At 45.4% G+C, this 11420-nt stretch overlaps 1 protein-coding gene across 2 annotated transcripts in view; it reads left to right on the forward strand.

Moving 5' to 3' along the window:
- The first annotated feature begins 619 nt into the window (after positions 1–619).
- The window catches only part of Efna5 (ephrin A5), a 146588-nt gene continuing 135787 nt past the window's right edge, over positions 620–11420 (forward strand). For both annotated transcript variants that reach the window (XM_055628392.1, XM_055628393.1), the window contains exon 1: positions 620–1250. In XM_055628392.1, coding sequence (XP_055484367.1) covers positions 1126–1250 — 125 coding nt within the window. In that variant the 5' untranslated portion in view covers positions 620–1125. The remainder of the gene's footprint in view (positions 1251–11420) is intronic.

Consider the following 11420-nt stretch of genomic DNA (forward strand, 5'->3'; position numbering starts at 1 on the left):
CCCAGCGCGGCGGTTGGCTCGGCGTCGCCCTGCAGGTTTGGGCATCCCGGCCCCGCCTGGCCGGCTGGTTCGCCACCTCTGCTCTCCATTCACTCCGCTGCACCCACACCCGGCCGAAGGAAGCCAGCGGGAGCCGTCCCCGGCCCGGGGTGCCGCCTCTCCTCTCCGCCTCTGCGGTCCGGACTCCCCTGGGGACCCGCTGGAAGACGTGAAGAGCCAAACTTTTCTTTGAGGTTCTCCGAGGCGACACCGCTTCCCCCTCTCCCCGCGCGAGCGGCTGCGGCTTCGGGCAGTTCCAGGAACGCCGGCGGAGGGCGAGGGCTCGCGGATCCGGATCCCTCCCTGCTCTGCCCTCGGCGCGCCTCCGGGGACCGCGGCGCCCAGGACTCCCGCGAGGCTCGCCAGGGGGTCGCCGCCCGGCCGAGGCTCTAGGGGGAGGCTCCGGACGGCGTCCAGCCTCCCGGGGCCGCGAGCGTGAGGACAGCCCTCCCCTCCCGCCCCGCGCGCACAGCGCCCTCCTCCCGCGGCTCCACTACCCGCCGCCAAAGTAACTTGGAGCAGAGCGGGGCGCACGGCGAGGGCCCAGCGCGGCCGAGGAACCCCGTGCGGACCGCGGCGCCCACGCTGAGCCGGGCCCAGCGGGCCGGTGTATGTCTCCCCGCGGCCGCGGCGCTCGCCTCCCGGTGACTGTGCAGCGTGCGCCGCCGCCTGCCCCGACCCGCGCCGCCGCCGCCGCCGCCGCCCGGCCCCGCACGCACCTCCCTCTCCCGGGGTGACCGGCCTGCGGCCGCCGCCCGAAACCCAGCTCCGCACCCCTTCCCCCGCCGCCGCCACCGCCGCACACGGTCACGCGTCTCCCCGTCTTGTGATTCTCCTCTCCCGAGCCCTTCAGCGGGGGTGCGAGTCTGTCCCCCCCACCCCACGCCCCAACCCACTGCCGCCTTTTCTCTCTCTCTCTCTCCTCCTCCCGCGCTCGCCGCGCTCTCCTCGCCCCTTCGTTTTATTTATTCGTATTTATTTGGCGTCCGCTCTCTCCTCTCCGTCCCTCTCCCTCCCTCCCTCCCTCTGGATCCCCGCTCTCTCCCCGGAGTGGCGCGTCGGAGGCTCCGCCGCTGGCCAGGCGTGATGTTGCACGTGGAGATGTTGACGCTGCTGTTTCTGGTGCTCTGGATGTGCGTGTTCAGCCAGGACCCGGGCTCCAAAGTCGTCGCCGACCGCTACGCCGTCTACTGGAACAGCAGCAACCCCAGGTGAGGTGGCCGGGGCTGGGGGCGCCGGGAGCTCGGGCTCCGCGGGCCTGGGCCGGGAGCGGCGCGCTCCAGCCGCGGGCAGCGCGCGCCCTCCGAGCCTGCGTGGCCGGGGCCGCCGGGCGCCGGCGGGAAGCAGCCTCTCGCCCCGCGCCGCTCTTTGTTAAAGCCGCGGCGACCGGGCCGGCTGCGGCTCCGAGTGCCCGGGGCCGCGGGGAAGCCGCGGAGCCGGGCGGGAGCCCGGGACCGACCGAGGACCTCGCCTCCCGGCCCGCACCGCCTGATCCCGGCTCAGGGCTTGGGTGCAGGGAGCCTCGGGTGCGTGCCGCCGAGAGGTCCTTCCCGGAGCCTTGCGGGGCGCAGGGCTGGGGCCTGAGGACCCGCCGAACAGCACTAAACTTGTTCGTTTTTATTTATTTATTTATTTATTTTTATTTTCAAATCTAAACCCGATTCCTTCTTCTCGCTCTGCGCGCGCGGAGAGAGCGCACTAAGGGTTAGGGGCAGCGAAAGGGGGCGGGTGGGAAGCGGAAGCTATAGGTTTTAGTGTTCTTTCTAACTGCGAGGAAACTGTTCGGTGACATCCTCCCCCTCACCCCCAGTCGGTCTAGGCCCAGCGCGCTTGGCCGTGGAGAGGATTCTCCCAGCCCGGGCACCCTCTTTTTTTTCCCCCCCAGTGGGCTTGAGGTGCCAGAAAGTTTGATCGAATGCCGGGTTACGTCACGGGTGCAGAGCTGGCTGCTGGAGTTGGCGAGCCGGAAGGTGGGAGCCTTCGCCCCGGGGGCCTGGCGCTGCGCAGCTGGAGGGGCGCGCGCTCACCTGGAGCTGCGTCCCCGCGACCCCGAGCCGCCGGGCTCCGCGGGAGGCTGCCGGGGACTGCCCTAGCGCACGTGCTGGGCCCCAGCCAGCCGCAGCCGCCCTGCGGTCCTGGACGCTGGAGAGGGGAGGAGGGTTGTCCCCTGCGCCAGGCAGACCCTCTCTGGGTCCGCAGCGTTCCCAAGCCTCCCTTTCTCCCGGATCTGGACCCCAGCGGTCCGGCTCTTCCTTGGGCTGAAGTGCAAGTTGCGAGCACAGAGGCGGGAGGCCGTGGACGGAGCCTGAGGTTGTGGCGCATCTAATGTTCTGCGCGAGGGGGCCGGCGGGCGCCTCCGGTTCAGTTTCCCACCAGCCCTTTCTAGCGCCTCCAGCTTTCCTTCCGTGTGAATTCAGAGGATTCCCGGCTTGACTAGGGTCAGCCGGGATGAAGAGCAGATTTCTCCAGGAACGCTCCGGGATGCCCATCTTAGGGAGAGTTTGCCCCGCCCTGTTACTCCGGCCCAGTCACACCCAGGTAGCCTGAAGTCCTAAGTGCCTACCTAGCACAAGTGGAGGTGTCCCTGAAAGTTTGCATTTATGATAAAAAGAGTGTCGTGGGAGTGGGCAATTAAAATGGTAAAGTATTTCCTCCTTGACATGCCACTAACCGCTCTTAGGAAAAGAGAGAAAGACGACAGTCTGCCAGAGAATATGCCTTTTATTAGAGCTGACAAGACAAATAGAGAAAGCTTTCCAGTTCCAGTGGCTTTAAAATCAAGTCTAATTGCATTGCTTGGCGTAGTCACCTTTGGACTTTATTGGGCAGCATGTGTGGGACATCAGTTTGTATTTTCAAACTTCAGTGATTTATCCAAGAGAGTAGAGCCGGTTCTTTGAATTTGGGACGTTTTACTCCTGTTTGACATTCAAAAATTTCAGGGGGATCTTGTCCTGGTATTCATTCATTAGAAAGGGGTGTTCCAGCTCACTCTGGGTTGTATCAGAAGGAAGCATCAGCTGGCCTGATCTTCCCCCTCTTTACCTGTCAAACTAGGCTCAGTAAGTTGACGGACATTTTATCTCAGTTTTATGTTTTTGATACCGTTGTTTGGTTTGAGATTAGCAAATTGATTTTTGTCATAGGTCATGTTTTTTAATAGATCTGCCCTTCCTAAAGAAAACTCTTTCTCTCAGGATGCCATGGTAGCTGTGAACCTGCTCAAAGTTCTAATCTGTAGACTTTTAAAATACCAAGAGTAGTTTTAAACCAGTATGCTAATTTGAAGGCTGTGGAAATACCTCACTATTTGATCATTAGCAGTTTGATGACATCCCAAAAGAAAGAATCGGGGACCTTTCTCCCATCCAACCTTTAATATTCTTAGGGATTTGTGGAGGCATTTATTATGGTACGTTGTTACATTAAAACTTACTTTAAAAAGTAGGCACTGGTGGGCAGTTTTAATTCAGATTTATTGATTCAAATGTGTTATTTTTTTTGCATCAGGAAAAGTCAGTTTGATGTAACCAAAAGAGTAAATGCAAAATAAGTTAATTTTAAAGTAAAACCCAACACTTTGTTACAGAGATAGAAAACATTTAATAGAATTTTGTGGGTTTATTCAGTATTACAAATTAAATGTTGTACATTTCCTTTTCACGTACATTGTGGTTTTATAAAGTAAGTTATCCCTGACTTTTGGTCTTCTCTATATGTGTCAAGAGTTTGCTAAATGACTAAAGTAATAAGCGGACTTCAGCCCTTGGAAAATGTGTAGACAATATTACTTGCAACTTAAATTCTTTTTTTTTTCTACTTAGAAGTTTAGTGAATACATTAAACTGATAAGAATGGATAGTTTCTGTATACAAAGTAAGTGGAGTAGGTTCTGCTTGAAATTGTGTTTATTTAGGTTGAAATAAAATAAAAGTATCTTGGTCATCAGCATTAAGCAGCTCATTCTGTAACAGGTCTTGGCAGTAACTTCTCTGGCAGATTAAGTTTTGTCTACTGTATGGACTTCCATTACTGACTGCATTCATGCCCTAAGTAGCTATAAGTTTATTATTTCAGGAAAATAGAAACTCATGTCCTGTCAGAATAGGGGTACAGTTAAAGCCTGTCTCTTTGCTGGTCACTTCTAGGAAATGGATATTTAGCTTTTAAATGTTGCTAACTTTTCAGTGGCCTGTATTTATTGGACAGTGAACCCAGTTGATTTTATGCATCGAATTGGCACAGACCTGTGAAATAGCAACCGAGAAGTATCAGCCCAAATAGAAGAAATACTACATCACATTTGCCTAAATTTGCCCTTCACATTTCTCAGATTTGAAGGCTTGCTGGGGTTTCAACTAAAAATGTGACCAATCCTCTTAATGGTTGTGCTGCATTCTGAGCTAGATTGTAAGAGAGTCATTTGCACAATGAAAATCTAACTCACAGCGTTTAACTATTTGCTTTAGCTTAAAACCATAGAAAGATTTTTAAGGAACTTTTAAAAATAACTTAAATAATAAAACTTTACTTGCAGTCCCTATTGGTAGCCTGTACAAATAGATATGACTTGATATTAAGATCACGTCCATTAACCTGAAGATTGCTGTAAACAGTTCTATGCTTCCAACAAATATTCTCTTGGACAGTGTGTATATTGAGAAGTTGCTCTGCAGTTTCTCTGTTTGCCAAAATGACTTTGGAGTCATTCAATATATCTCCTGATTTGTATTGTAGATAAGGGAGCAAAAAATGATGGTGGCTTCAAGTATAGCTAATACTAGCTCTCCTCAGCCTGTGTTTGGCTTCTGCTAACATTTGAGTATTTTCCATTTAAGAGTTTATCCTCTTAGTATAAGTAATATCATGAAGACTCCACTGAGGACAATCAAGTTGGCTTTTGTTGTTGTTGCGGTTCTTTCTTTTTATTTTTTATCTTTTAAGGAACTATAGGAAGCATTTCACATAAGAGTAGTAGCTTACCAGCTTCATTTAGAATGGGTCTCTAAAGGCCTTAGAATTGTGGTTAGCAGTCCTCTTTGGGGGTTTCTGAATGTGGGGACCTGAGCACATGGCTAAGCAGAGAGAAGCACTGATAATTTTTTTTTCTCAGAATATTCCCTTCAGTAAGTGTTTTTCTTTCAAAATTCAGTGGTTCATTTTAAAAACATCTGAGCCGTCATCAGTTTGATCATGTGTGCCAGGACACTGGCACTGTGCCTTTCTCATTGACAAATAAATGAAATCATCAAGGCTTAAATCTAGGAAATAGTTGTGAGGGGAGAAGAGGAAAGGTTTATTTTGATTTCCAGTGGGTTCTATGACTGTATTTGTAAAGGCTTCCTTATTTTTGAAGTTAAATTTTTTTAAAGTAATGTTCAAAACCAAATCTTAAAAAAAAAAAAAAAGGCACCATGTGAAATCTAACTCTGAGTTTCAGTACCATTTAAGGTCCCATTTTATTAGCTGTATTGGGATAATTTTATCATCTTGATATTTGTGTCCAAGTTATGTAAGCACTTTACATTAGACCGATATCCTATGTCCTTATATGTGCCCATTAATAGATCTGCAGTCTACCTTCCCCTCTCTCCCTCCTCTGTCCTTTAAATACAGACATTTGTAGAACAAGCCTGCTTCTTAGTTTTTGGCTCGTCTCTCCTGGAGTTTTACAGGGCACAATTAGCTAATGAGTTTATTATTTCCCAGCCATTGTGTGCACTGTTTTATATAGTCATACTAAGCTATCAGAAAGCATATTCTGTCTGCTGTTAAGGTGACAGCAGACACTCATCAGTGCTGTGTGAGGCAGCTCTGCAGGCTCATCCAGCATTTCCATTATGAAACCAGTATCAGTAAGCTAGGAGTGAGCAAAGAGATCAGAGACAGTGTTTAGCAATTCACTTCTTCTGTGGCGTGAGTTGAGTGGTATTAACCAGGTTATTTTTGTGGCTGATACATAATAGCTTTAGAGCTTTTCTGCCTGTGAAAATAGGGGTAGGTTTAGATGGAACCCTTAGCTGTTCGGGACAAATTAACTTCCTGAATTTTCTGCTGTTTAATCTTGCAAAATACCTTCTGAACAGGCATTTCATTGCAGTCTCCCCACTGGCCTGGTTTCCTGTTGCACAGGGACAGATAAAGATGGTACCCCTCTTCTCTCCTGTTGCTATGAACTGAGCTACCCACCAGCTTCATGCTGGGCCAAGAAAGTGAGTGAATACAATTAGTCCTTCAGGAGTCCTAGGCTTTGCTAGTTTCAGAAAAGAAGATGCCGAAATAATTTACCATAGCAGGCAGGGACAAAACATAAAAATACTTAAAAAAAAAAACCCAACAGTTTTATATATGTGTGTGTGTGTGTGTGTGTGTGTGTATACACACACACACACACACACACACACACACATATTTATATAGTAGTGTTTGGTGCATTGTTTATTTTTCAACATAAATATTTTTTCTTAATTTTTGAGAAATATTCCATTCTATGTCTTTTTCTGATTGTTGTGAATAAGCTCCATAGCTATGAGGGTTCTAAAAGGTAAGATCTTTTCAGTAATAAGCCACTGTGTGGGGATTCAGTTCATACTATTGATTTTTTCTTCAGAAGTAGTATATAAACCATTAAAATAAGAGCATAACTGCAGTGTCCATGTTGAGAAAGTAGCCTGTGTTCTCCTAAGCACAGTGGGAAGGCAGTCCTTGCCCCTTGCCCAGGACAACTCACTCAGATCAGTCTTCTGAACAGAGGAAAAAAAATGTCTTTTGATCAGTTCTGACAAACAACACCTTCATATTCAGGCATAAAAACTTCAAAGAGGAACATGAAGAATGAGATATTAATACTCAACTTTTAATAATTTGTCTTACCATAGTGGTCTTAGCCAAACGTCAATAAATTACTGTCTCTTTGAAGGGCCTGATTTATATTTTTCCATTTATATGTTAGTCTGCTTCTCAACTCACGTCCTGAGATGTTTTGTAGAAAAGTTTCTTGTGATTAATGTGAACCTCCAGTGTTTCTGAATAGGAAATTACTCAGGACGAGGAAGTCTGCTTTTTCCCCTTCTTAAATTTGTTTGCATTTTATGCTTTAAAAATGTAGTCAGTCATGAGCAAGTCAGCACAGTGACACAGAACCACTTGGTTTAAAAGTAAACATTAACAATGCAAACTTTCTATACTAAAATTATTATGCATACTTCTTGGTGAAGAAAAATGCATGCATTTTGGTCTTCTTGATGGTCTGTAGCTCTGACCGCACGCTGAAGGATGGTTGTGGCGCTTTCAAAATCTCTGCACCGACCATTTGCTCATAGAAAATGTGTATGGATACAAACTCTTGCTTTTGGAGCTTTTGGGATCAAGCTTTCAAACTGTGAACCATATGTTTCAGCAAAACATTACTTTAAAATGTTGGAAACTCCTACTGAAGTTACCTGCGTGCGGAGAGACCTTAGCACACTGTAGCAACGGCTCGCTCTGCTCTCATTCAGGTGGATTCTATCATTTTCAATAAGGAAAAATAAACCTTTGTCATCTTTAGAAACATCCTTCATACGACTGACAGTTGACAGGTTGAAGAAAATGTTACTGTCAGGTCTTATTTTCCACTCAAGTGAGGAATAAAAATAGGTTTAGATGATTTAAAAAAAAATCTATTTAAAAGTTATTTCAAAATGCAGGGAAATATTTTTAATTTTTACGTGGAGGTCATAAAACTAATCTGCACTTTGCTTCAGAGAAGGTCAGTGAAGTGCGTTTCAAGGAGAGATTCTGAACACTTAACTCCCTGTGCTTTTACTCTAAGAAGTCAAATGCAGTTGAACTGATTGTGTGTCACTGGCTGTTTTATATCAGATTCTTAAGAGGTGTGAGTTAATCATATTCCTGTTGTGACTTAGACACTGACCTGGTTTTCACGACTGATGATCATGATTTGGTGTGAGACAAAAGTGAGAGGTTACCCATTTTGGATGCACGTGTACCATCACGCACATGCGTGTAGGCGTTGGACGGTTGTGCTGTTCACACACAAAGGTTGGACCATTTTGAGAAACGGCTTTGTTATTGGTACTTTTAAGTATCTGTACAGTGTCACGGATGCAGTCCCAGGCAGAAGCCTATGGACACACGGAAACTAGAATAAGGCTAAAGTCATATTTCTGCATCTAGAAGAGCTGGTTTTATTTTGGCTTCCAGCATTTCCGCCCTCCCCCCTCCCCCAAAGCAGCCATCTTGTTTTAAGACCGGTTTTATTTCTCTCGTGAAATTGTCTGGAAATGAATATGGATAGAAAAGGACTAAGTAAGCATTTTGGTGGGACTCTATGTTAAAGCACTGTCCTATTTGGAGAGTCGCAAAAATGCTTTCTTTCTGTGTTGACGAAAAGGATGTTTTAAATAGTGCTAACATGCTTCACTTCGATGTGTTACATTTTAACGTTAAATGCGAGGCTGCGCCATGTTTCCTTGCGTACTTTTCTCTTGAAGCTTACAACTCATTGCTAATTTCAAAGTGATATGTCCGCGGTTTCCACTGTCATCCCCCTCCCTTCATTTCCTGATTTCTTTTTTGCTGACCCAACTCAGTAGTTCTTCTTATTGTTTCAAATCAGCCCCCTTCTTTCTCCCCCTCACTCCCCTCCCCAGCATACATGCACACATAATTGATGGGCATTTCCAGGTATCTTTATGCAGGAAGAGGCAGGGGTAAAAATGTAGGTGCCTCCCCAAATAAAGCATTCATATCCTCTGAGAAGCATTATGTGAAGTCAGAGCCCAGGTGCCCCTTAAATATGGCTTCTCACTTTTTTCTTTTTTTTTAATAAGCAGTTTTTGAGGGTACTAAGACACATTTGTGGCTGAAACTTGTGAGATCGTATCAGCAGAGTCGGCTGTGTTTTCTGCCATGTTCTGTATCTCTGGGTACATTTGGAAGAACATGTGGCCTAGTAAACTTTACCAAAAGTTTATACCACACTTCCTGCTGCTGCGTCTGTTTGATGATGTCTGAGAACATCATCATCATGTATTTCAGTAAAAGCAAAGCTCCCCTAAGATTAATTTCTAAAGTAGCCTGACTCAGTCGGTCTAATTTAAACTGGGCACCGAGTCCTCTCTCTGCTTCAGATTACTTGCTCGGTGGAAGAGGGGTTTTCGTGGTTCTGGACCCAGGGATAAAGTTGGTACATAAAGTGGATGTTTAAAGAACAGATGGACATCTAACGCTTAAAGTCGAGGTCGGAGCTGGCGGAGAGTTTCATACCAAAAAGCTTCCCTCTGTGGTTCGTATCTGCCTTCCTTTGACTAATGGGGAAGATTAAAATAACTGAGTGTTCAAAGTGACCTTTTAGTTTTAAATGAACAAATACTTTTTTTTTCAATGCTGTTTCCAAGCTGTCAAAGTTTCCATTTTAAGTTTTATTAGTGACTTATTTATATAGGTAAAAACTATAATTAACAATTAGCTCTTGCCTCTTACTATGAAAACATAGTATGATGAAAGCGTTGTTCCCTTATAGAAAATGTGGTCTTGTGGTTTGAGTAAAATTAACTTATGTTTTAGTGGAGTCATTAATTGTAGTACAAATTGTTACCTAGGTTTTGATGATGGGGAAGACATGATACTTGATGTTTCTGAGATGTCTTGGGGGTGGATTACCATTTTGTTGCATTTCCTGAGCTTAATATCTAGGATACTTAAACCTCTGAATAAAGTTTTCTAGTCTTTAATTTAATGGAGACAAGTGAGAATGGGAAGAAAGGGCAAAGTAACCCTCCACATGGGGAAATTGTCTTTTATACTTAACAATTAGGTTAAACAAAGTGGGAGCAAATGAGCCCAGGCCCCCTTCTATTGTTTCAGAGCAAGAAAATTCAGACAGATGTGGGAATGTGGAAGCAGTGACCTCTGACTCTCACAGCATGGCCACTGCCCTGGCACACAAGTGTCCTGAGCCACCATCGGAGCAGAGGACTGTTTTGAAGTGACTGACACTTTGGGATGGAGGCCCAGAGGCCTATTCCGTGTGAGGCTTTCCAAAGCACTGGCTTCAGATAAAGTGCCTCTTCCCACCCTGTATGAAAAATGTCCCTCTGGCTCAGAGCTCTGGTGACTTCTGGATGTGTTCTCTGTCAGTGCAGTTGCTATAAATCTTTGCTTTCAAATAATTCTCCTCATCCGTTGGAATAATGTGGAGGGATAAGGGAGGCTCAGATGTACCTTTCTGCTTCGGCAGAGCGCTTGCCTGCTTTATTTAGCTAATACTTTTTCTGAAAGATAGATGAAAGAGGTGGTTTTGTTAAAGGCTTTTTTTTTTTTTTCCAGCTCTGTAATCTCGCCAGTAACCTCTGGGTTCAGACAGACTATTAATGCTTTAGATACTGTGGCATTCAGTGTTTTCTTCATATATTTGTTTACTCTTACTGCTTCAATAAACTTTTATGCCTATTTCTGTAGTTTTCTGGCAGGGGCTCCATTTATTAGCATTTAGTGACCCAGCACTAAAGAGGGGTGCAGTTCAAATAGTAGTGCTTCTGACGGGGTTTTGTGTCAACCCAGAGAAAATAATAGCGAAATGAAAGCTGCCAAAATGTGTCTCCCAATTACTAATTAATCAGACGAGAAAGGACCTCAGTGGAGGAGCTCATGTCCACCAAGGCAGCAACTTGGGGATGCTTCATTTTAAATACTGTATGAAAGAAATTAACGTGAGCCTCGGGAAACGTAGCACCCATATAGAAGATTGCAAATGTTAATTCGTTTTTAGTCTGTGAAAAGGGAGACAAAAAACATAATTTAAAATTGAATCTTGGTACTCTTCACTGCTGTTATCAAAACATAAAGCTATTCTAAAGAGTATTTCCCTTATTAATAAGCAATGCCTCATTCTTATTAATATTTTAGTGCAAGCATTATGCTATTCTTGGTTTTAGTTTTGGTGTAGCACTGTGCACATAATTTTTTGTTGAGAGACTTGGGTGCATTTTTAAGTCTTTCCCCCTCACTTTATGCCAGCCATCTATATTTTAGAGATTACTGTAACTGGGAAAGAAACTCCCCTTCCCTACAAATTAAAATGTGCATGTAGTCATACTCTACTTCTTTCCTGGCCGTGTTTCCTCTGTGGTTGCTGGGCCCATAATTAAATGCCTGTTATTAATGTATTTTTTTTCCATAGCATTTACAACATAAAAAGGAAAAGGTCTGTGTGGCACTATAGCTGTCAGGGGACAATGAAAACTAATTACACACTCAGCTATCACCGTTGTCAGCTGTCCTCTTGGGAAGATAACAGTATGATTGTGTGTACGTGTGTGTTTGTGTATGTTTATGTGTGTGTGTGTTTGTGTGTGTGTTTATGTGTGGATGTATGT

This window comes from Psammomys obesus, unplaced genomic scaffold (assembly GCF_907164565.1).
Source record: "Psammomys obesus unplaced genomic scaffold, mPsaObe1.curated_primary_1811, whole genome shotgun sequence".
NCBI classification, from domain to species: domain Eukaryota; kingdom Metazoa; phylum Chordata; class Mammalia; order Rodentia; family Muridae; genus Psammomys; species Psammomys obesus.